The 27,393-nt window shown below is 46.6% G+C and overlaps 1 gene segment (V, D, J or C); it reads left to right on the top strand.

The window, feature by feature from the left end:
- The first annotated feature begins 287 nt into the window (after positions 1 to 287).
- On the top strand, positions 288 to 27,393 carry LOC140418465 (Ig heavy chain C region, membrane-bound form-like). The segment is given in 7 exon segments: positions 288 to 353; positions 19,010 to 19,309; positions 19,506 to 19,811; positions 20,665 to 20,973; positions 22,683 to 23,012; positions 26,916 to 27,043; positions 27,184 to 27,393. Coding segments are annotated over 7 exon segments (1,425 nt in total).

Genomic DNA, 27,393 nt, shown 5'->3' with positions numbered 1-27,393 from the left:
CAGTGAAGTATTATTCATATCCAGCATTGACAAAATGACAATAATTAATATGGAGATCTGTGACAATTATTCACTCGTTAGTTGGTGATTTCAAGAACATGATCATGTGTTACTCTGAAATATAAAACATTAGGGTCATTTCTGAACAGCAAGCGATCTCCACAAGTACAATTCTAGTTTAATGAAAATTTACCGTGACTTTACCTTGTCTCTGGTTTGTGAATATTTAAAATAATGGTGGATTTCTGTCTATTTTGTGCAGGTGCGGTTATTGTACGGAGCTGCCCAGGGAATGTGACACTGTGACGCTATGGACTACTGGGGACAAGGCACCATGGTGACGGTGACTGCAGGTAAGAACAATTCCATTATTTATGAACTGTTTTACTTGAGTCTTTGTTTTATTTATTTTTTCTATTTTAACTACGCATTCGTTCACTGAATTGCGGGTTTGCTGGATTCTGTATTGAGATTTTGTTGGAATGCTTTATGTGATTCAGCTGAAAAAGGAATTATTCTGTCTCTTGACAAAAGGTTCTGCTGAGGGATTCAGTCCCTGGTTGTTATGATTTGATGTTTATTTGCTGAGGATACTGTGGCCGGGTTACTTTAAATACCTAACGCCTGTTAAACAGTTTGGTATTTCTGCAATGTTTAATCTCGGTGACATCTGGTGGCTGCAGATTTTACCACCTCCTGCACAAGTGTTAGAAATCTACCCAATATTCACAAAATATGCTGAAGTATCTGTATCAATTTATTGAACACTTCCCGCGTATTGACAATGCTGATGATATTCTTCCATATTTCTGTTTGTTTTAATTGTTCATTCACTTGCTGAAAGGCGAATTTGGTGGGTTCTAGATATAAATTTTCTTGAAATGCTGTTTGATTCTATTGAAAGTGTTTGAAGAATTGAGCTGGTTCTCCATGAGACGAGTTTCAGCCTCTCGGTGATGTAATTTGATGTATTTCTGCTGAGGAGATTGTGTCTGGGTGATTTTGAATTAGTAAAATTTGTGAAACGATTCTGGCGTTTCTATATTCTTTAAACTCGGTGATATTGAGCGTTTCCATGTTTTGTAATTGAATGAAATAAGATACGTATTTGAAACTGTTTGGCACACGATTGTGGGTGGAAAACAGTTAGGATTTTAGAGTGTTTTTTAAAAGTGATGATTGCAGATTAAACTAAGCCACAGTTTAAAATGCTCTTTCCGAACATAATTTGTTACTGAAATCACAGTCTGGCTTTTCTTCAATGTTCCATCTTGGTAGGATTGATGGATGCAGCTTTTATCTCTCCTGTCAACTGTTTAAATGCGTTTGAAATATGGTCCAACATGAATAAAATGTGGTAAAGTTTCAAAAATATTTTGCACATACCCCACATCCTCACAATGATGTTACTGTTGTTCTGTATTTCTATTTAGTTTGATAATTCATACATTTGGTGTCGAACTGATTTGCTGGATTCGATATTCAGATGTTTTTGAAATGTTACATTTGATTCTGTTGAATGTAGAATTGAGCTGCTTCTCAATGAAACGGGTTCAGTCCTTACAATGAGTTTTGGTGTTTTGCTGCTGAGGAGATGGTGTGTCTGGGTGACTTTGAATAAGTACAATTTGTGAAGCGGTTTTCTGTTTCTACGTTGTCTCTGCATTGTTCAAATTGGGTGACATTGAGCAGTTACACGTTTTCTGGTTAAATGTAAAAAGGTTTGCGCATTTGAATCTCCTTGAAACACAATTGTGGGGAGTAAACGCGTCAGGTTTCGAAAATAAAGAAAGGAATTAAAGATTTGATTGACATTTTTAAATTTTACCTACTGATTACTGATTAAACTAAACCATGGCGTCATTAAGAACGCAATTCGTTACTGCAGTCTGAAACTATTTAATTAAACCGTTTTCAAATTCGTGAGTAAAATTAATATGACAAACAATTATAATGCGGTATTATCACCATATTATCCAAATATATTTTCATATTAATATCATTAATCATCAATCTCCTTTCACAATTCTGCTGTGCTTTGTACACCATTAGCATGACCGGAAAAGTTTCTCGGCTGGGAATGTTTTGTGATTATTTCTGAAACTGTTTTAATAATAACATATTGATTTTACAGCACTGTTCAGTTACAAAAGATATATTTGAATTATTTTTTACTTCTCTGATTTCGTTTGCAGTTACTTAAATATGAGTTTTATATTGCAGTTTGGCAATTTATTTACCCGGTTATTGTATTAATTATGTGCAGCAGCAAGAATATTATCTCTTCAATATTTGTAGTTGTCTCTAACCTAATCATAGAGTTTTCTCAGAGGCGGAAGTCGCTGACAGTGCAGGAATTGTTCTTATGATTTTATTTAAATTGTAGGAATATTCATACTGCACAGTGCTGGAGATTGACAAGTAAAAGCTTGAAATTCAAAGAGATTAATTTAATTACAAAAGGAGAATATTAGCTTTGCAATAATAATAACATCGTGTCTCGCAGAGCTGTGCTGTACACAATATAACATTATAGAAATAAAACAAATTATACAATAGAAGAATAGATTATATCTGAGCCTCAAGCTCGTAAATTGAACAAGAACATTTCTCAATCATTTTCTCACCATGTTTCAGGGCTGTGGAGGATCTGACTGAACTGTTTTCATTAAGTTGTGCACTGATTAATTTGGATCTCCTTTTCTTCAGCAATATTTTCAATAATAAAGTTACTCGAATTGCCTGAATGATTAAATCTCAGAAACACTTTATTGATCACAAACTACCAAGGACTTTATTGTTTTATATATATATATAGTTTCGAGTTACCACAGTTTATCAATTCGGGAATACCACTTTAACAGACAGATGAGATATTACACATGTCTGAATTATTCCATCCGATAATTTGAAGTTTAATATTTAATTAAATCCAAATTATTTATCAAATTTCAGGCAGGAGCAGGTTTTGAATTACAGAGAACCATGTTTTATTATTTATATTATAGAGTACAAATCAGCTGACAGGTCAACTAATTGACAATTGGCAATAACTTGCAATGCGACATTAGTACGAACTAATTCAACATAAATTAACTGCTGCAATTGAGTAGCATACTGGTGTGTGATATCAAAGCTATTGGAGAATGGTTAATTGTACTGAAAATAATTTAGAAAACAATACATTTATTTGCTCCGGTTGAATAGGTGGCCCGCCTCCATTGTTTTGTTGATTGTATTTAATTAAGACATTGGATCAAATCAGGTAATCAGTTTCCAATGTGAATGTTTCCTGGTTTGTTTATTTCTTATCAAACACTGGATCTCTGTCACAGACATTAAACTCCCCTCAATCTGTTATAATTAATGGGTTCATTCTCAGTGAAAATATATTTTGCCCAGAAATGTCTGAAAGGCGAAGGGAGTTTGAAATTAATATGAGTTTAATTTCAAAGAGGTTATTAAATTTATTTTGTCGTAAGTTGACTATTTATCAATTAGAATCAAGCAGTTTGAATGATTCGTTCCCCTGTGTTTCAGAGTGAAATTTGACACACTAGGTACGCTCTCATCCGCACACTCTTTCTCCCTCACACACTCCCTCTCTCCCAGAAACCCGGACTATTCCTCAAACACACAGACACTCTCTCTCACAGAGACTCTCACATACACGATAGCTCTTCAAAAACACACAGTCTCTCACACACACGCACTGCCTCACACATTCATTCTCTTACATACTCTCTGTCTCCAACTTTCTCTCTCTCCAACTCTCCCTCACACACCAACAGACTGTCACTCACTCTCTCACATACACAGGCACATTATCCCTCTCTCTCTTCACAGACAATCTCCCTCTCTCACACTCTCTCACAAACACACTCTCTCTTTCACGTTTTACCAATCTCACTCACATACACAATCATTCACAGACACACTCTCACACACATGCACTCTCGCACACATTATCTCTTGCACACACATGCCCTGTCACACACATCTCTCTCACACAAAAACCCTCTCTCACACATACACACTCTCACGCATACGCTCTCTCTCACACACTCTCTCTGACATGCATGGTCTCTCGTACGCACGCTCTCTCACACACACGCTCTCTCACACACACGCTCTCTCACACACACGCTCTCTCACACACACGCTCTCTCACACACCCGCTCTCTCACACACACGCTCTCTCGCACACACGGCCTCTCGCACACACGGCCTCTCGCACACACGGCCTCTCGCACACACGGCCTCTCGCACACACATGCTCTCTTGTACACCTGCTCTCTCACACATATATCCTCTCTTGCATACATGCTCTCTCATACACATGCGCTCTGATACTCACACTCTCTCGCACACACTCTCTCACTCACTTGCTCACTCACACTCATTCTCTCTTGCAGACACGCTCCCTGACACACAATCCCTCTCACTCACATGCTCTCTCATACACTTGCTCCCTCACATACATGCTCTCTCAAACACTCACTCTCTCACACACACACCCTCTCTCACTCACAAGCTCTCTCACAGACACGCTCTCTCATTCTCTCTTGCACTTACGCTCTCTGACACACATTCTCTCACGCACATGCTCTCTCGCACACATACTCTCACACATGTTCTGTTACACCCTCTCTCACACACATTCTCACACACATGCTCTCACACACGTGATCTCTCGCACACATGCTCTCTCACATACATGCTGTCTCACTCACATGCTTTGGTGCATACATGCTCTCTCACACATGCTCTCTTGTGAAAGCACTCTTTCACACACATGCTCTCACACACACAATTTTGCGCATACAGTCTCTCTCCTGTGCACACTATTTTGCTCCTCACACACACACACATCGACTCGCTCGCATAAATACACACAATCGCGCTCTCACACACAGATATTCTCTCACGCAGATATTCCCTCACACACAGATACACTCTCACACCCACACTCACACGTGTACTCTCTCTCTCCCACTCTCTTGATTCATCTCTTGCAGAAACACACACGCATTCACACACATGCATGCAGACACATGCATAGACACACTCACAGGCTCTCAGACACATACCCCACACTCCCTCACACACACACACACTCAGATACGCACACACTTTCACATACACAGGTGAGAGCAACTGAACTAACATCAATAATAAAAATAATAATCTGTATTACTGTCACAAGTAGGCTTACATTAACACTGTAATGCAGTTACTGTGAAAGGCCCCTAGTCGCCACACTCTGGCGCCTGTTCGGGTACACAGAGGGAGAATTCAGAATGTCCAAACCACCTAACAGGTCGTTTTTCAGGACTTGTGGGAGGAAAGCGGAGCCCCCGGAGAAAATCCACCCAGACACGGGGAGAACGTGCAGACTCCACACAGGCAATGACCCAAGTGGGAATCGAACCCGGGTCCCTGGTGCTGTGAAGCAACAGGGTTAACCACTGTACAGCCGTGCCGCCAAATCAAGGCAGCATTGAAACGTGTGACCTCAAGCAACCCAACCAAAGAATGAATGGATGGGAATCAGGGGAAGAATCCCCGCTGGTTGGAGTCACAACCAGCACCAAGGTGGATGGATTCCATTGCTGGAGGCCAATCAGCTCAGTTCCAGGACATCACTGCGAGACTTCTTCAGGGCAGTGTCCGAGGTCCAGCCATCTTCAGCTTGTTCATCAATGACCTTCTTTCCATCATCAGGTCTGAACAGGGGTTGATGGCAGATGATTGCACCATGCTCAGCACAATTTGCAACTGTGCAGTCACTGAATAAACCTGTAAATAAAGCAACATGGAGGCTCTATCCGGTTCTGGCTGACAAGTGGTAAGTAACAGTCAAGTCACCCAATTGAAGGCAATGCCCACCTCCAGTAAGAACGGATCTAACCACCGCCCCTTGACATTCACTGGCATTACCAGCGTTGAATCCCCACTAACAACCTCCTGGTGATTAACATGGACCAGAAAGTGATCTGGACGAGTCATATAAATGTTGAGGCCAGAAGAACAGATCAAAGGTGAGGAATCCTGCGGTGAAAAACTCATCTGCTGACTCCCCAAAGCCTGTCCGCCATTTAAAGATCCGCTGCAGAAGCTCATCATGTCTCCCTAGACAGCACCTTCCAAACCCATGACAGCGGCCACCTGGACAAGGACAGCAGAGACATGGGAACACCACCAACTGGAAGTTCAATCCCAAGCCATTCAGCATCACGACTCTAAAATATATCACCGTTCCTGCACTGCCGCTGGTTCAAAATCATGTAACTGACTCGGGGAAACACCACATGGACTGCAATGGTTGAAGACGGAAGCTCGCCACCTTCTCAAAGGCAATGAGGGATGGAAAATAAATGCTGGCCGAGCCAGAGACGCCTACATCACAAAAATGAATAAACACAACACACTCTCTCTGACACAATATGACAAGAATTTTACGGGCAGAAAAATCCCATTTACAAAATGAAAATCCGTTAAGTCGCAGGAATGTTAATTGTCCCAGTTCTAAATGGTTTTGTGGAAAATGAAATTACATCGGCATTAAAGCAGCTGCCCAGTGATCTACACTGCTGTCTGACTGTACACAGCCGGTGTTACTGAAAGTATTAAAGCAGCTGCTCAGTGATCTACACTGCTGTCTGACTGTACACAGCCGGTGTTACTGAAAGTATTCAAGCAGCTGTCCAGTGATCTACACTGCTGTCTGACTGTACACATCCGGTGTTACTGAAAGTATTCAAGCAGCTGTCCAGTGATCTACACTGCTGTCTGACTGTACACAGCCCGTATTACTGAAAGTATTAAAGCAGCTGCCCAGTGATCTACACTGTTGTCTGACTGTACACAGCCGGTGTTACTGAAAGTATTCAAGCAGCTGTCCAGTGATCTACACTGCTGTCTGACTTTACACAGCCCGTATTACTGAAAGTATTAAAGCAGCTGCCCAGTGATCTACACTGCTGTCTGACTGTACACATCCGGTGTTACTGAAAGTATTCAAGCAGCTGTCCAGTGATCTACACTGCTGTCTGACTTTACACAGCCCGTATTACTGAAAGTATTGAAGCAGCTGTCCAGTGATCTACACTGCTGTCTGACTTTACACAGCCCGTATTACTGAAAGTATTAAAGCAGCTGCCCAGTGATCTACACTGCTGTCTGACTGTACACATCCGGTGTTACTGACAGTATTAAAGCAGCTGTCCAGTGATCTACACTGCTTCCAGTGTCCCGGATGGCTTCATCTGCAGAAAGTGCACCCAACTGCAGCTCCTCACAGACCGCATGGTTCGGTTGGAGCAGCAATTGGATGCACTTAGGAGCATGCAGGTGGCGGAAAGCGTCATAGATCGCAGTTATGTAAGTGTGGTCACACCCAAGGTGCAGGCAGAGAAATGGGTGACCACCAGAAAGGGCAGGCAGTCAGTGCAGGAATCCCCTGTGGTTGTCCCCCTCTCGAACAGATATACCCCTTTGGATACTGTCGGGGGGGATAGCCTATCAGGGGAAAGCAGCAGCAGCCAGAGCAGTGGCACCACGGCTGGCTCTGATGTTCAGAAGGGAGGGTCAAAGCGCAGAAGAGTAATAGTTATAGGGGACTCTATAGTCAGGGGCACAGATAGGCGCTTCTGTGGACGTGAAAGAGACTCCAGGATGGTATGTTGCCTCCCTGGTGCCAGGGTCCAGGATGTCTCCGAACGGGTAGAGGGAATCCTGAAGGGGGAGGGCAAACAGGCAGAGGTCGTTGTACATATTGGTACTAACGACATAGGCAGGAAGGGGCATGAGGTCCTGCAGCAGGAGTTCAGGGAGCTAGGCAGAAAGTTAAAAGACAGGACCTCGAGGGTTGTAATCTCGGGATTACTCCCTGTGCCACGTGCCAGTGAGGCTAGAAATAGGAAGATAGAGCAGACAAACACGTGGCTAAACAGCTGGTGTAGGAGGGAGGGTTTCTGTTATCTGGACCACTGGGAGCTCTTCCGGGGCAGGTGTGACCTGTATAAGATGGACGGGTTGCATCTAAACCGGAGAGGCATAAATATCCTGGCCGCGAGGTTTGCTAGTGTCACACGGGAGGGTTTAAACTAGTATGGCAGGGGGGTGGGCACGGGAGCAATAGGTCAGAAGGTGAGAGCATTGAGGGAGAACTAGGGAATAGGGACAGTGTGGCTCTGAGGCAGCGCAGACGGGGAGAAGTTGCTGAACACAGCGGGTCTGGTGGCCTGAAGTGCATATGTTTTAATGCAAGGAGCATTACGGGTAAGGCAGATGAACTTAGAGCTTGGATTACTACTTGGAACTATGATGTTGTTGCCATTACAGAGACCTGGTTGAGGGAAGGGCAGGATTGGCAGCTAAACGTTCCAGGATTTAGATGTTTCAGGCGGGATAGAGGGGGATGTAAAAGGGGAGGCGGAGTTGCGCTACTTGTTCAGGAGAGTATCACAGCTATACAGCGAGAGGACACCTCAGAGGGCAGTGAGGCTATATGGGTAGAGATCAGGAATAAGAAGGGTGCAGTCACAATGTTGGGGGTATACTACAGGCCTCCCAACAGCCAGCGGGAGATAGAGGAGCAGATAGGTAGACAGATTTTGGAAAAGAGTAAAAACAACAGGGTTGTGGTGATGGGAGACTTCAACTTCCCCAATATTGACTGGGACTCACTTAGTGCCAGGGGCTTAGACGGGGCAGAGTTTGTAAGGAGCATCCAGGAGGGCTTCTTAAAACAATATGTAAACAGTCCAACTAGGGAAGGGGCGGTACTGGACCTGGTATTGGGGAATGAGCCCGGCCAGGTGGTAGATGTTTCAGTAGGGGAGCATTTCGGTAACAGTGACCACAATTCAGTAAGTTTTAAAGTACTGGTGGACAAGGATAAGAGTGGTCCGAGGATGAATGTGCTAAATTGGGGGAAGGCTAATTATAACAATATTAGGCGGGAACTGAAGAACATAGATTGGGGGCGGATGTTTGAGGGCAAATCAACATCTGACATGTGGGAGGCTTTCAAGTGTCAGTTGAAAGGAATACAGGACAGGCATGTTCCTGTGAGGAAGAAAGATAAATACGGCAATTTTCGGGAACCTTGGATGACGAGTGATATTGTAGGCCTCGTCAAAAAGAAAAAGGAGGCATTTGTCAGGGCTAAAAGGCTGGGAACAGACGAAGCCTGTGTGGCATATAAGGAAAGTAGGAAGGAACTTAAGCAAGGAGTCAGGAGGGCTAGAAGGGGTCATGAAAAGGCATTGGCAAATAGGGTTAAGGAAAATCCCAAGGCTTTTTACACTTACATAAAAAGTAAGAGGGTAGCCAGGGAAAGGGTTGGCCCACTGAAGGATAGGCAAGGGAATCTATGTGTGGAGCCAGAGGAAATGGGCGAGGTACTAAATGAATACTTTGCATCAGTATTCACCAAAGAGAAGGAATTGGTAGATGTTGAGTCTGGAGAAGGGGGTGTAGATAGCCTGGGTCACATTGTGATCCAAAAAGACGAGGTGTTGGGTGTCTTAAAAAATATTAAGGTAGATAAGTCCCCAGGGCCGGATGGGATCTACCCCAGAATACTGAAGGAGGCTGGAGAGGAAATTGCTGAGGCCTTGACAGAAATCTTTGGATCCTCGCTGTCTTCAGGGGATGTCCCGGAGGACTGGAGAATAGCCAATGTTGTTCCTTTGTTTAAGAAGGGTGGCAGGGATAATCCCGGGAACTACAGGCCGGTGAGCCTTACTTCAGTGGTAGGGAAATTACTGGAGAGAATTCTTCGAGACAGGATCTACTCCCATTTGGAAGCAAATGGACGTATTAGTGAGAGGCAGCACGGTTTTGTGAAGGGGAGGTCGTGTCTCACTAACTTGATAGAGTTTTTCGAGGAGGTCACTAAGATGATTGATGCAGGTAGGGCAGTAGATGTTGTCTATATGGACTTCAGTAAGGCCTTTGACAAGGTCCCTCATGGTAGACTAGTACAAAAGGTGAAGTCACACGGGATCAGGGGTGAACTGGCAAGGTGGATACAGAACTGGCTAGGCCATAGAAGGCAGAGGGTAGCAATGGAGGGATGCTTTTCTAATTGGAGGGCTGTGACCAGTGGTGTTCCACAGGGATCAGTGCTGGGACCTTTGCTCTTTGTAGTATATATAAATGATTTGGAGGAAAATGTAACTGGTCTGATTAGTAAGTTTGCAGACGACACAAAGGTTGGTGGAATTGCGGATAGCGATGAGGACTGTCTGAGGATACAGCAGGATTTAGATTGTCTGGAGACTTGGGCGGAGAGATGGCAGATGGAGTTTAACCTGGACAAATGTGAGGTAATGCATTTTGGAAGGGCTAATGCAGGTAGGGAATATACAGTGAATGGTAGAACCCTCAAGAGTATTGAAAGTCAAAGAGATCTAGGAGTACAGGTCCACAGATCACTGAAAGGGGCTACACAGGTGGAGAAGGTAGTCAAGAAGGCATACGGCATGCTTGCCTTCATTGGCCGGGGCATTGAGTATAAGAATTGGCAAGTCATGTTGCAGCTGTATAGAACCTTAGTTAGGCCACACTTGGAGTATAGTGTTCAATTCTGGTCGCCACACTACCAGAAGGATGTGGAGGCTTTAGAGAGGGTGCAGAAGAGATTTACCAGAATGTTGCCTGGTATGGAGGGCATAAGCTATGAGGAGCGATTGAATAAACTCGGTTTGTTCTCACTGGAACGAAGGAGGTTGAGGGGCGACCTGATAGAGGTATACAAAATTATGAGGGGCATAGACAGAGTGGATAGTCAGAGGCTTTTCCCCAGGGTAGAGGGGTCAATTACTAGGGGGCATAGGTTTAAGGTGAGAGGGGCAAAGTTTAGAGTAGATGTACGAGGCAAGTTTTTTACGCAGAGGGTAGTGGGTGCCTGGAACTCACTACCGGAGGAGGTAGTGGAGGCAGGGACGATAGGGACATTTAAGGGGCATCTTGACAAATATATGAATAGGATGGGAATAGAAGGATACGGACCCAGGAAGTGTAGAAGATTGTAGTTTAGTCGGGCAGTATGGTCGGCACGGGCTTGGAGGGCCGAAGGGCCTGTTCCTGTGCTGTACATTTCTTTGTTCTTTGTTCTTTGCTGTCTGACTGTACACAGCCGGTATTACTGAAAGTATTGAAGCAGCTGTCCAGTGATCTACACTGCTGTCTGACTTTACACAGCCCGTATTACTGAAAGTATTAAAGCAGCTGCCCAGTGATCCACACTGCTGTCTGACTTTACACAGCCCGTATTACTGAAAGTATTAAAGCAGCTGCCCAGTGATCTACACTGCTGTCTGACTGTACACAGCCGGTGTTACTGAAAGTATTAAAGCAGCTGTCCAGTGATCTACACTGCTGTCTGACTGTACACAGACGGTGTTACTGAAAGTATTAAAGCAGCTGTCCAGTGATCTACACTGCTGTCTGACTGTACACAGCCGGTGTTACTGAAAGTATTAAAGCAGCTGCTCAGTGATCTACACTGCTGCCTGACTGTACACAGCCGGTGTTACTGAAAGTATTAAAGCAGCTGCCCAGTGATCTACACTGCTGTCTGACTGTACACAGCCGGTGTTACTGAAAGTATTAAAGCAGCTGTCCAGTGATCTACACTGCTGTCTGACTGTACACAGACGGTATTACTGAAAGTATTAAAGCAGCTGTCCAGTGATCTACACTGCTGTCTGACTGTACACAGCCGGTGTTACTGAAAGTATTAAAGCAGCTGCTCAGTGATCTACACTGCTGTCTGACTGTACACAGCCGGTGTTACTGAAAGTATTAAAGCAGCTGCTCAGTGATCTACACTGCTGTCTGACTGTACACAGCCGGTGTTACTGAAAGTATTAAAGCAGCTGTCCAGTGATCTACACTGCTGTCTGACTGTACACAGACGGTGTTACTGAAAGTATTAAAGCAGCTGTCCAGTGATCTACACTGCTGTCTGACTGTACACAGCCGGTGTTACTGAAAGTATTAAAGCAGCTGCTCAGTGATCTACACTGCTGTCTGACTGTACACAGCCGGTGTTACTGAAAGTATTAAAGCAGCTGTCCAGTGATCTACACTGCTGTCTGACTGTACACAGCCGGTGTTACTGAAAGTATTAAAGCAGCTGCTCAGTGATCTACACTGCTGTCTGACTGCACACAGCCGGTGTTACTGAAAGTATTAAAGCAGCTGTCCAGTGATCTACACTGCTGTCTGACTGTACACAGCCGGTGTTACTGAAAGTATTAAAGCAGCTGCTCAGTGATCTACACTGCTGTCTGACTGTACACAGCCGGTGTTACTGAAAGTATTGAAGCAGCTGCCCAGTGATCTACACTGCTGTCTGACTGTACACAGCCGGTGTTACTGAAAGTATTAAAGCAGCTGCCCAGTGATCTACACTGCTGTCTGACTGTACACAGCCGGTGTTACTGAAAGTATTAAAGCAGCTGCTCAGTGATCTACACTGCTGTCTGACTGTACACAGCCGGTGTTACTGAAAGTATTAAAGCAGCTGTCCAGTGATCTACACTGCTGTCTGACTGTACACAGCCGGTGTTACTGAAAGTATTAAAGCAGCTGTCCAGTGATCTACACTGCTGTCTGACTGTACACAGCCGGTGTTACTGAAAGTATTAAAGCAGCTGCTCAGTGATCTACACTGCTGTCTGACTGTACACAGCCGGTGTTACTGAAAGTATTAAAGCAGCTGTCCAGTGATCTACACTGCTGTCTGACTGCACACAGCCGGTGTTACTGAAAGTATTAAAGCAGCTGTCCAGCGATCTACACTGCTGTCTGACTACACAGCCGGTGTTACTGAAAGTATTAAAGCAGCTGTCCAGTGATCTACACTGCTGTCTGACTGTCCACAGCCGGTGTTACTGAAAGTATTAAAGCAGCTGCCCAGTGATCTACACTGCTGTCTGACTGTACACAGCTGGTGTTCCTGAAAGTATTAAAGCAGCTGCCCAGTGATCTACACTGCTGTCTGACTGTACACAGCCGGTGTTACTGAAAGCTGATCAATGTGGAGAATCAGGACAGGATCGATGGAGAGGAAGAGGAGGAGGTGGGGGTGGTGGACCCGAATGGCGGATCCCCCAGCTCGGCTGTGGACAACAGGCAACAGAAAGCTGAGCCTGAGCGGAAAATCATCCCAAGAAACATCGTCCCAATGGGCTGGGAGCACCTGGGAATGATCACTCACCCACACTCACTCACGTACCCTCACTCACCATTCTCACCGTCACTCATTGACCCTCACTCAACCATCCTCAATGATACACCTTTCCTTAACCACCCTCACACGCAGGCTCACACTCTCATTCATCTACCGTCATTCACCCCCCTGACACACTCTCACTGACCCGCCCTCACTCTCACACCCTCACACTCACACATCCTCATTCAGCAACACTCACTGTCATTGACTCACCCATAGACGCCCAACCTAACTCTCACCCTCACTCACACACTCTCACCCACTCATCCTCAAACACCCACCCATCCTTCCCCCCCCCTCATTCAGGCTCTCACCCTCACTCAGTCACCCACCCATACTCACTCCCCCACCTCACACACTCTCACTCACCCACCCTCACTCTCACACCCTCACACACACACTCACACATCCTCATTCAGCAACACTCACTGTCATTGACTCACCCTTAGACGCCCAAACTAACTCTCACCCTCACTCACACACTCTCACTCACTCCTCCTCAAACACCCACCCATCTTCACTCATCCTCACCCATTCTCAATCAGGCTCTCAGCCTCACTCAGCCACCCACCCACACTCATTCGCCCGCCCTCACTACCCTCACCCACCCACCCTCACTCCCCCTCATTCTGGCTCTCACCCTCACTCAGTCATTCACACACCCCCACTCACCCGCCCTCACAAGCCCTCATTCTGTAAACCACCCTCACACACCCTCACTCCCCCACCCTCACACACCCTCACTCCCCCACCCTCACACACCCTCACTCACCCACCCTCCCTGACACACTCTCATTCACACACCCTCACACACCCTCCCCCACCCTCACACACCCTCACTCACCCACCCTCCCTGACACACTCTCACTCACCCACCCTCACACACCTCACTCCCCCACCCTCATTCTGTAAACCACCCTCACACACCCTCACTCCCACCCTTACTCACCTTCACTCACTCACCCACCACCACTCACCCACCACCACTCACCCACCCACCCTCACTCACACACCCCCACTCACCCGCCCTCACAAGCCCTCATTCTGTAAACCACCCTCACACACCCTCACTCCCCCACCCTCACACACCCTCACTCCCCCACCCTCACACACCCTCACTCACCCACCCTCCCTGACACACTCTCACTCACCCACCCTCACACACCTCACTCCCCCACCCTCATTCTGTAAACCACCCTCACACACCCTCACTCCCACCCTTACTCACCTTCACTCACTCACCCACCACCACTCACCCACCCACCCTCACTCACCCACCCTCACTCACACGCCTCACACACTCTCACTCACCCACCTCAGCTCACCAACCCTCCCTGACACATTCTCACTCACCCACCCTCACTCTCACCCTCACGCACACTCACCCATCCTTATTCAGCACCACTCACCGTTATTGACTCACCCTTACACGCCCAACCTAATTCGTTCACCCTCACTCACACTCTCTCACCCACTCATCCTCAATCACCCACCCATCCTCACCCACCCTCATTCAGGCGCTCACCCTCTCAGTCACCCACCCACGCCCACTTGCTCACCCTCACAGACCCTCACTCACCCACCCTCACACACTCTCACTCACTCACCCTCACACGCCCTCACTCACCCACCCTCACACACACTCACTCACCCACCCTCACACACTCTCATTCAGTAAACTACCGTCACTCACTCATCCTCAAATACCTACGTATCCTCACTCACCCTCATTCAGGCGCTCACACTCGCTCACTCTCCCACCCACACTCACGTTCACTCACTCACCTACCCTCACTCAGCCACCCTCCCTGACACACCCTCACTCACCCACCCTCACTTACCCACCCTCCCTGACACACTCTCACTCACCCACCCTCCTTGACACACTCTCACTCACCCACCCTCACTCAATCGTCCCTCAACCATCCTCACTCATTCACCCTCACTCACCCACGCTCAGTGACTCCCCCTCATTCATTCACCCACTCCATTCACTCACCAGCAGTCGACCCCCTGACTCACTCACCCTCATTCACTCACCCTCACTCACCCACCCTCACTCACTCACCCTCACTCACTGACCCTCGCTCACTCACCTTCACTGACTCTCACTACACAACCTCACTCACCCAGCGTCACTCATTCTGTGCGTCTCACTCACTCTCCCTCACACACCCTTCATCCGTCCTCGGTGACATACCTACCCTCACTCAGTCAGTCACCCCTGATCCGCCACTTATCAACATTCATACATCCTCAATCACCCAACTCACTCACCCTCACTCAGTTACTCACTAACCCACACTCACTCTCCTACCCTCACTCAGTTACTCACTCACCCACACTCACTCTCCTACCCTCACTCAGTTACTCACCCACACTCGCTCTCCTACTCTCACTCAGTTACTCACTCACCTGCACTCACTCTCCCACCCTCACTCAGTCACTCACCCACACTCACTCTCCTACCCTCACTCAGTTACTCACTCACCCACACTCACTCTCCTACCCTCACTCAGTTACTCACCCACACTCACTCTCCTCCCCTCACTCAGTTACTCACTCACCCGCACTCACTCCCCTGCCCTCACTCAGTTACTCACTCACCCACACTCACTCCCCTGCCCTCACTCAGTTACTCACTCACCCACACTCACTCTCCTACCCTCACTCAGTTACTCACTCACCCACACTCACTCTCCTACCCTCACTCAGTTACTCACTCACCCACACTCGCTCTCCTACCCTCACTCAGTTACTCACTCATCCTCTCTCACTCATGCCCAGGAAATGGGCAAGGGAGCGGCTGCAACGAGAGAGGAATGGAGAACTGGAGCGAAACTGATGACGAGTGGCGCCCGAATGTGGCTGCAAGACACGGGATTGCCGGGAGCCGGGGAAAGTGCAGAGAGCCGGGGAAAGACCCCGGAGCCGGGAGAAAGCGCCGAGGCGGTGGAAAAGAACAAAGAGGCGGCGAAAAGGCAGAGTTGGGAGGAAAGCACAGAGATGCAGGGGAAAGGACAGAAATGCAGGGGAATAGACCGAGATGCAGCGGAACACACAGAGAGTCGTAGAAAAGGACAAAGAGTTGGAAAGAAGTGGAGAGAGCAAGGGAAAGGTGCAGAGAGCAGGGTGGGGGTGGGGGTGCGAGGGGCGGGGGGGGGGGGGGTGGGGGGTGGCGAGTGCGGGGAGCCGGGGGAACTGCAGAGAGCCAAGGGGGGAGGGGGGTGCAGGGTACCGGGGGAAGTGCAGAGAGCCGGGGGCGGGGGATGAGGGGGGGGGGGGGCGGGTAGTGCAGGGAGCCGCGGGGGGGGGGGGGGGGGGGGGAGAGGTGCAGGGAGCCGGGGGAAGGTGCAGAGAGCCGGGGCTGTGCAGAGAGCCGGGGGAAGACGCAGAGAGCCGGGGAAAGATGCAGGGAGCCGGGGAAAGACGCAGAGAGCCGGGGAAAGATGCAGAGAGCCGGGGAAAGATGCAGGGAGTAGGGTGAAGGAGCACAGAGCCGGGGGAAGTGCAGAGAGCCGGAAGAAAGTCCATGGAGTGGGCGATAAGCGATAAGAATCGGGGTAAAGCGCACAGTGCTGGCGAAAACCTCAAAAAGCCCGCACAAAGATCCAGGAACCGGGAAAAGCACAAAGAACTGGGAAAAGTGCAGCACACCTGGGCAAAGCACTAAAGAGCAGGAAGAAAATGCAGAGTCGAGAGAAAGTGCAGAGATGCGGAGGAAAGCGCAGAGAGCCGTGGAAAAGAGCAGAGAGCTAAACGAAAGTGAAGGGACCAGGAGAAAGGTGCAGAGATCCAGCGGGAACCGCAGAGAGATGGGGAACGCACAGGGAGCGCGGGGCGGGGTGCGGGGGGATTGCAGACAGCCCGGTCTCAGTGACAGGCGGAATGTGGAGTTAACACCACAATCAGCACAGCCAGGAGCTTATTGAATGGGGGAGGAGGCTCGACCGGCTGAATTGCCGACTCCTTCATGATCCTAAAATGAGAGACTATTGCAATTACTCAAATGTAGAACCTTATTGTAATTATATAAATGTGCATTCCGAAGGTATTTTTGAAGCAAAGACACTACTCTCTGGTTTGGGGAATGGGGGTAGTGAAATGGAGAGAGGGGGGCGGGGTCAGTCAGTTGGAACAAAGGGAATTTCCCAAATTGCAAAGATACAAATGAAGAGACAAAATTTTTAACACAAATTGATTGTGACGTACACAGCCCGGTTAGCTGGATTGTGGCGTACACAGCTCAGTTAGCTGGATTGTGACGTACGCAGCTCAGTGAGCTGGATTGTGGCGTACACAGCTCAGTTAGCTGGATTGTGACGTACACAGCTCAGCTAGCTGGATTGTGACATACACAGCTCAGTTAGCTGGAGTGTGATGTACACAGCTCAGCTAGCTGGATTGTGACGTACACCGCTCAGTTAGCTGTAGTGTGACGTACACAGCTCAGCTAGCTGGATTGTGACGTACGCAGCTCAGTTAGCTGGACTGTGGCGTACACAGCTCAGTTAGCTGGAGTGTGACGTACACAGCTCAGCTAGCTGGATTGTGACATACACAGCTCACTTAGCTGGATTGTGATGTACACAGCTCAGCTAGCTGGATTGTGACGTACACAGCTCAGTTAGCTGGAGTGTGACGTACACAGCTCAGCTAGCTGGATTGTGACGTCCACAGCTCAGTTAGCTGGATTGTGACGTACACAGCTCAGTGAGCTGGATTGTGATGTACACAGCTCAGTTAGCTGGATTGTGACGTACACAGCTCAGATAGCTGGATTGTGAAGTACACAGCTCTGTTAGCTGGATTGTGACGTACGCAGCTCAGTTAGCTGGATTGTGACGGATACAGCTCAGTTAGCTGAATTGTGACATACACAGCTCAGTTAGCTGGATTGTGACATACACAGCTCAGTTAGCTGGATTGTGACGTATACAGCTTTGTTAGCTGGATTGTGACGTGCACAGCTCAGATAGCTGGATTGTGAAGTACACAGCTCTGTTAGCTGGATTGTGAAGTGCACAGCTCTGTTAGCTGGATTGTGACGTACGCAGCTCAGTTAGCTGGATTGTGACGTATACAGCTCAGTTAGCTGAATTGTGACATACACAGCTCAGTTAGCTGGATTGTGACATACACAGCTCAGTTAGCTGGATTGTGACGTATACAGCTTTGTTAGCTGGATTGTGACGGACACAGCTCAGTGAGCTGGATTGTGACGTCCACAGCTCAGTTAGCTGGATTGTGACGTACTCAGCTCAGTCAGCTGGAGTGTGACGTGCACAGCTCAATTAGCTGGACGGCTGGTTTGTGATGAAGAGCGATCCCAACAGCGCGGATTCAATTGTTGTACCGGCTGAGGATATTCATAAAGATTTAACCCTCAGGTTAAATCACCACCAGTCAGCTCTCAGAAGGAAAGGGCAGTCTCCGGGACTATGGTGACATTTCTATTTTATTTTACATGGTAGCTGAAATAATGGGGGAAACCCTCTGCTCCTCTCCTTCAATCCAATGACAGTTACACCATTCAGGCGGCATCAGATGTTATTTTTTTGTATGTGTTCGAAACGGAGAAAGGGATGCAAAGAGATGGCGATTCTCAAATGATAGAACTAATAGACGCTGAAATATGGATGTAACAGTTAATGAGAACATGTTAGGATAAATGCATCGTCACATTTTGATGTGCTTGGTAACTTATAGATCACAAATAACAGAGTCTAACTTGTTGAATGGGCCATTCTTTGCCAGCAACACCGTCTCCGCCCACTCTCTACAGCCTGGTCTCCTCCTGTCAGCAACACAACAACGACGGCTCCGTGATCTACGGCTGTTTGGCGATGGATTACTCCCCAGAAATCACCAGCCTTACCTGGAAGAAAGATGGGCAGCTGATCACCACTGGAGTTAAGAAATACCCGTCAGTGAGAAACAAGAAGGGAACCTACACCCTGAGCAGCCAGTTAACCATCACCGAGTCAGAGGGGGGATGCAGCGAAATCAGCTGTGAGGTTCGACACAGCGGCTCAGACAAGAGCATTGGAATGAAATGTAAGTGTTGTGGAATCTGTGAGAAACAGATGCTTTGATTACTTTATTTACATCTTTGGTCATAACACATTTATGGTTCTCTGCATAGTTCTGATTCCTGCGAGAAATAGTGACCACAGAGAAACTGTTCAAATATAATTAGTCATTTTATTCGTTACATCTTCTTCAAGAAATGTCTAACTTGTGTTTCTTGAAGGCGGAGTCAACACTCCAAATGTTCTCCTCACCGTGAGTTCCAATGAAGAAATCTCAAGCAAGAAATTTGCAACCATGGTCTGTTCAATCAACGATTTCCATCCAAAGTCAATGACGGTGAAGTGGCTGAAGAATGGACAAGCCATGGGTTCAGGATTTGTCACCTCGCCCCCCTGTGAAGTGAACGGGAACTTCTCGGCTAGCAGTCGGCTGACAGTCTCCGCTGGGGAATGGTTCAGCAAAGCGGTCTATACCTGCCAGGTCACTCATCAAGGAGTCACACAAAGTCAAAACATCACCGCGTCTGGTAAGAGACTCAAACAGGGGAAACAATAAATCATCCTGCACTCTGATGTTAATCCAAATCAGGAATTTACTGAAGTTAGTGCAAAGCACAGAACAACTTCTAATTTACTGCCATGTAGTTTGTGTTTCATTCTGATGTAAGAGCTGCATGAGGGTTGCTTATCATTCACGATTTTATGAATATGGAAATAACTGTATCCCTATAATTTGAAGTAATTTAGTGAGTGAGGTGAATGAATGACATGAAAATCGCTTATTGTCACAAGTAGGCTTCAAATGAAGTTACTGTGAAAAGCCCCTAGTCGCCACATTCCGGCGCCTGTTCGGGGGGGCTGGTATGGGAATTGGACCCGCGCTGGTGGCCTGCCTTGGTCTGCTTTAAAAGCCAGCGATTTAGCCCCGTGCTAAACCAGCCCCTGGGGTACTTGATACCAGCTTTATCCTGAGACAGCTGATTATATTTGAGTCAGTGGGTGTCTCAAACACTTAACTGATAACAGCTCCGGGGGAGAGTGTTGGAAAGTTCATCCAACCTATTTATGGATCAGCCTCCAGTACTTCGTTCCTGAGATCAGGAATGGAATATTTGTATTGGGAATGCTGAATTACTGATTCGTTAGAACGATATCGGGGCTGACTGTATTTCACAATGAGAATAGTTTTCACAAACCAAACTGATTTTCCATTGCGTAAAGAAGATTAAAGGCGGTCTTTAGAGGTTGATGTTTCGAAGTTGATTATTTAGAGGTTGATGTTTCGAAGTTGATTCATTCCCATTTAGAGTTCAGGCTGAATACTGCTGTCCTGATTCTGAAGATCAAACTTGGGTTGATTTCCACTTTTTTCATTCGCAGATCCTTCCCTTTGCACTGATGCCTCAGTAACAATACTGTCACCACAAATAGAACAGGTCTTATTGGAGGCGACAGTAACCTTAACCTGCGTCATTTCGAATGCTCCTTATGGAGTCAACGTGTCCTGGAGTGAAGCGAAGAAGCCGCTGAAATCAGAGATTGCCGACCAGCCTGGAGCAGATACTGAGAGTGTGGTCAGCAAATTAAACATCTCGACACAAGCCTGGCTGAGTGGGGCTGTGTTTGACTGTGTGGCGAGCCACCAGGACCTGCCAACTCCTTTAAGAATTTCAATCCACAAAAAAATAGGTGAGCGGTGAGACTGAAGCAATAAGTGAGGCATTGTGTCTATTTCTAGTGTCAGTGCAGCGGTCAGTGTTTAGCATTCAGTGTATTTATGGTCCATTCGGATTGGTAATTCCACTAACTAAATACTCGGGGCGTTTAGAGTTTAAGGCGGAAATTGATATGCAGATGAATGAACAATGAAACCCAACAGTGATATTGGGTTTAGATGGAGCGAAACCATAGACCACAAGACTGAGGAACAGACGTTGGCCATTGGGCCCATCAACACCGGTCCAGCCTGCAGTGAGGTCATGACTGATCTGATGTGATAATCTTAAACTCCTCTTTCCCGCCTTATCCCCATATCTCTTGACGCATTCACAGATTTAAAGTATGTCTCCCTCAACCTTGAACATACTGAACAACCCAGAATCTACAGCCCCCCGGGTTAAATAATTCCACAGCTTCCCTACTCTCTGAGAGAGGAAATTCCACCTCATCTCTGTCTGAAATGGGCGAACCCTCACTTTGTGATCATGCACGCTGGTCCTAGACACTCCCACACGGGAAAACAACCCCTCAGCATCTATCCTAAGGAGCTCCCTGAGAATCTTTCATGTCTCAATTAGGTGGCCTTCATTCCTCTAAACTCCATTAAGTACAGCCCAGCCTACTTAACCTCAGCTCATAAGAAAATCCCTCCATACTCGGGATCAACCTCGTGAACCTTCTCTGGACTGCCTTCAAACCCAATCTGTCTTCCTTAGATAAGGGCGCCGAGACTGTTCAAAGTATACCAGGTGCAGTCTAACCAATGCCTTGTATAGTTTTAGCCAGACTTCCCAATGTTTATATTCTATTCCCTTTGAAATGAATGTCAACATTCAATTTGCCTCCATATTACCTACAGAACTTGCTTTGTGTGGTTTTTGCACGAGGACCCCCAATTCCCCCGTTACTTCAGCTTTCTCCAGTCTTTCTCCATCTGAATAATATTCCGTTATGTACTTCCTCCTACCAAAGTGTCTAACTTCACATTCTCTGTCCCTCTGTGTATTTTCTGTGATCCTCACCACTTGCCTTTCTACCTATTTTTTGTCATCTGCAAACGTGGGAATAGAACATTCATTTATTAAACACAGTTTTGAAATTCATGTATATTACATCTACTGGCCCCCCTCTCTCTCGCCTTCTCGTTATCACCTCAAATAAGGGCAATAACTTTGTCAGGCAATGATTTCCTCTTCATGAAGCTGTGCTGACTCTGTTTGATTCTATTGTGTATTTCTAAATGCTCAGCGATTGGATGCGTTATAATGGACTCGAACCGTTTCCCACTGACAGATGTTAAGGTCACTGGCCGAAAGTTACCTGTTTTTGACACCCTCCCTTTTGAATAAGGGTGTTACATTGGCAGTTTCCCAATCCTCTTGGGAGTAAGGTGGGAGGAGCCTGGAGTGGAGTTTATGCACCAGCACAGAACAGGCGGGCCGAATGGCCTGTTTCCCTGCTGTACACTTTCTGAAACTTTCGAATCCAACATCCATAAATTCTCAGGGAAAAGGCTTGTGTCCACCTCAGCTCCGAGCTCGGAAACTGGACAGATCCCAAAGAGGAAAATGGAAACCTTTAAAATCCAACACAAAACACATTTCTCTCACATCTAACCCGCGGTTCCATTGTCTCCGGAATTCCCCATTTTATTGACATTTATTGTACATTTTCTGCAGATCCCAATCCGCGGGAACCGTCCGTCTCTGTCCTCCTGCCCTCGGCTGAAGACGTCTCCGCTCAGAGATTCGTCTCCCTCAGCTGCTTAGTGAGAGGTTTCTCCCCCCGAGAGATCTTCGTCAAGTGGACCGTCAATGACAAGCCGGTGAATCCCGGGAACTACAAGAACACCGAGGTGATGGCGGAGAACGGCAATAGCTCCTTCTTCATGTACAGCCTGTTATCCATTGCAGCGGAGGAGTGGGCCAGCGGCGCTTCTTACTCCTGTGTGGTGGGACATGAAGCCATCCCCTTGAAGATCATCAACAGAACGGTTGATAAATCCAGCGGTAAACCCAGTTTTGTGAACATTTCCCTCGCTCTGATGGACACCGTTAATTCATGTCAATGAGAATCTATTAATTGCATTTCGAACTAAATAAAAAAATTAAAAAGGTTTTTTTCCTCCAATTGTGATTTAAATGTACAGCCGCTGAATTAATGGAGCTTCCACTTTGCTGATATTAGATCTGTTCAATGAGACCCGGATTTCTACAGGTCTCAGCCCCAGGTCTCATACAACCAGAGCTCCCAGCTCAGATACACCCTGGGTTGGAGACAGAGTAAAATTCATTAATTGCAGGATTCACAAAATATATTCATTGACTTTCTTCCCGCTGAGGAGAAATCGGACACTTTCCCATTTCAGACAAACAAACACATCACATTTAGATCTCGGTGTTCCTGCTTCTCCAATTGCCCATCCCTTTAAAATTGATGTCAGCTTAAAATTGCTGCATGACACCCACTGGGAACTGAATTGATAATCAAACAGAAACAAGGACCAACAATCACCCATCACGGAGAGGGGAAAGGGAAATGTTTAATCCATTATATCTCCACCTCTCCTACAAAATCAGGAGGAGGGGCGTTAGTTAATCCACTGTCCCCCCACCACCCCAACAGTGACAGGAGGAGGGGCATTAGTTAATGCACTCTACTGCCACTTCCTCAAAAGAGAGAGGAAGGCGCATAAATTAATCCACTGCAACCACACTTCCCAAAACAGAGAGGGGGAGGGGTTATAGTTAATCCACTGCATCCCCAGTTCTCCAACAGAGAGTGGGGAATGGACGTTCGCTAATGCCCTGCACCCCAACTCCCTAACAAAGAGGAAGGGACTTAGTGAACCCACTATACCCCTCACTTCCACACCAAAGCATGGGGGGCAGTAGTTAATCCAGTGTATCACCACGCCCCAACAAATAGTGGGGGAGGAGCATTAATTAACCCTGTACCCCCACTTTCCCACCAAAGAGCTGGGGCATTAGTTAATTCACTGTACAGCCGCTTCCAACAAAGAGAGGGGGAGGGCCTAAATAAATGCACTGTCCGCCCACTTCCCCAACAGAGAGAGGGGGATGGGCATTATAAACCCATTTTACCTCCACTTTTCCGACCAAAAGAGGAGGAAGGTGATGAGTGAACTCTCTGTATCTCCACCTCTTCAGCAGGGGGAACCCAAAGAGAATTTGTTCAGCTGGCCAGAGAGGGGGAGACTATTAAATCACTATCCACCTACTCCCCAAGCAGGGAATTTGGGAGTGGATGTGTCTCTACACTAAGGACTCAGTTACTGACATTACAAGATGGCTTGTAGCTTACTGGCTGAAGATTTTAAAAGCCCATCATGCTAAAGATGTTCTTAAACTATCTATTCACGCAACATAATTTTCTTCAGCACCCTTGTTCCTCTTATCCATATGCGACAACTGATTTCCCAAAATCCAAATCCAGACTGGTGATTAAATTCTGCCTGGGTTTTTGCTGTTCTCTCCTGAGACACTTCCTTGTATTTTTGCATTAGGTCAATGATGTCAGCTTGCAACTCACAGAAAACACATTTATAAGCAGAAAGTTCAACATATTCGACATCGGTACCAATAATACCCACAACTGGCAAAGCTACAGGCAGCTGATACAAATACACAGACAGATAAAGACACAAACACTAAACATACAGGCACATGTACACACACCCACAACCATATACATGAGCACACAGACACAAACACACACATATATGTACACATAGAAACACATGCATACATATACACATAAATGAACAAAAATTTACAAACAGGCACATAAACACAAACAAGCACACGTTTCTGTACACAGAGACACTCGTGGACACACACGCACAAATCCACACACACAGGCCGGCATGCACAAACATGCACATACATCCACATGTCCACACAGATACACAAATATGCAAACACAAACATATAAAACCATACACGCAGACTGACACAAGAATATGAAACACAACTGTGAGCAATAACATATACATAATAGTAAAAATAATGTTTATTGTCACAAGTAGGCTTACATTAACACTGCAAGAAGTTACTGTGAAAAACCCCTAGTCGCCACACTCTTGGCGCCTGTTCAGGTACACAGAGGGAGAATTCAGAATGTCCAAATTACCTCACAAGCACATCTTTCGGGACTTGTGGGAAGAAACCGGAGCACCGGACAAAACGCACACGGACACAGGGAGAACGAGCAGACTCCGCACAGACAGGAACCCAAGCCAGGAATTGAACCTGGGACTCTGGCGCTGTGAAGCAACAGTGCTAACCACTGTGCTACCGTGCCGCCCACAAACGCACAATTTCACAATGACAGAAATATTTCCATTAAAACAGAGACAATAATCCACATTAACACACTAATGGGCACACGTAGTCACATATTAACAGATTCGTACATACGCTCATACAAACACACATGAATACACATGGAGGCATCAATACACAGCAATAGATAGTTATAAACAAACATCAAAGCACAAATAGCACTGCTGCCTCACAGCGCCATAAACCCGGGTTCAATTCCATCCTCAGGTGATTGTCCGTGTTGAGTTTCCACACTCTCCTGTGTCCGTGTTTCCTCCGCGTGCTCCAGTTTCCTCCCACAGTCCAAAGATGTGCAGGTGAGGTGGATTAGCCACTCTATATCACCCCTTCGCGCCCAAAACGTTAGGTGATGTTACGAGGTTCTGGGGATAGGGCAGGGCGTGCACCGTGCACCTCAGTAGGGTGTTCTTTCGAAGGGTCGGTGCAGACTCAATAGGCCGAATGGCCTCGTTCTCCACTGTAGGGATTATATGATGATGATTCTATGATGAAATACACGCATTGACACACACACACACACACACATAAACGCATTTATCCAGGCACAAACATTAAGACACTGGCATGCATGTTGAACGCAAAAAGACACATTAACACATATATTACTAGACAGGAAAGTATAAACACATATTAACACAGGCAATAATATATAAACATAGATTTCAACACATATACATACAATATATCACTCATATATACACATTGACAGAAGACAAACAAAGTTCCGGTTTGGGCCACTGTCTGTGCGGAGTCTGCACATCCTCTCCGTGTGTGCGTGGGTTTCCTCCGGGTGCTCCGGTTTCCTCCCACAGTCCAAAGATGTGCAGGTTAGGTGGATTGGCCATGATAAATTGCCCTTAGTGTCCAACATTGCCCTGAGTGTTGGGTGGGGTTACTGGGTTATGGGGATAGGGTAGAGGTGTTGACCTTGGGTAGGGTGCTCTTTCCATGAGCCAGTGCAGACTCGATGGGCCGAATGGCCTCCTTCTGCACTGTAAATTCTATGAAAAAAAAAATTCACACACAGGCGCTGACACACAAATACACAGACCAATACTCATTGACACGATGAACACACAGTGAACCTACACAGACATCTGGACACACAACAGAGGAGTAAATCAAAACACGGAATTTCGCATCGACACAGACACAAAAGCTAAGGAACAAACAGAAACGTCAGGCAATGGCGGCACGGTGGCATAGTGGTTAGCGCTGCTGCCTCACGCCACCATGGACCTGGGGTTGATCCCGCTCCTGGGTCCCTGTCCCAGTGGAGTTTTCACATTCTCCCCATTACCCGTGGGTCTCACCCCGACAACCCAAAGATGTGCAGGGTAGGTGGATTGGCCATGCTAAATTGCCCCTTAATTAGAAAAAAAAAGTTAAAGACATCAATTTCTGAGTGTCATGAACTCAACAGTAGATATGCAATGGAAATATATTAAAGAATGAATTAGCAGCGGGAGAAAATGAAACGAGAACATTAAAAATAAATCGTGGATTAATAAACAATCTAATTATATTTATTTGGCTCTATCCTCATAGATACCACAGAGCACACCTGGACTGAAGACGATGAGGATGATAACGGGAACATCTGGACAACCGCTTCCACATTCATCACCCTGTTCTTCCTGAGCATTTCCTACAGCGCTGCAGTCACTCTGGTGAAGGTGAGAAGATTCAATCCACTCGCACTTCAAACTGACAGAAGCCGTTTCAAAAATCTCTAAATGTTTGATTGATTCAAAACTGTAACATCAATGTCCCCAATCATAGACATCTGCTTCATCATTTTCTCTCTCTTTTACAGATCAAGTGATCGGTTGACGTTCGGACGCTGTAGATTTTCCTCAGCTGTTTATTATGATCTCTGTGTGACACAAATACAATATCTCCTCTTGGTGACTCTAACAGTAAAATCTTCTCAGTTTATTATTCTGCATCTGTAACTGAGACAATCATGGACAGTATTTCTGTTTCCCAGTTTGAAATGTACGAGATAATTTTGGCTGTAATGTAA

The sequence above is a fragment of the Scyliorhinus torazame genome, chromosome 5, assembly GCF_047496885.1.
Source record: "Scyliorhinus torazame isolate Kashiwa2021f chromosome 5, sScyTor2.1, whole genome shotgun sequence".
NCBI classification, from domain to species: Eukaryota; Metazoa; Chordata; class Chondrichthyes; order Carcharhiniformes; family Scyliorhinidae; genus Scyliorhinus; species Scyliorhinus torazame.
This window is presented reverse-complemented; position numbering and strand designations above follow the sequence as displayed.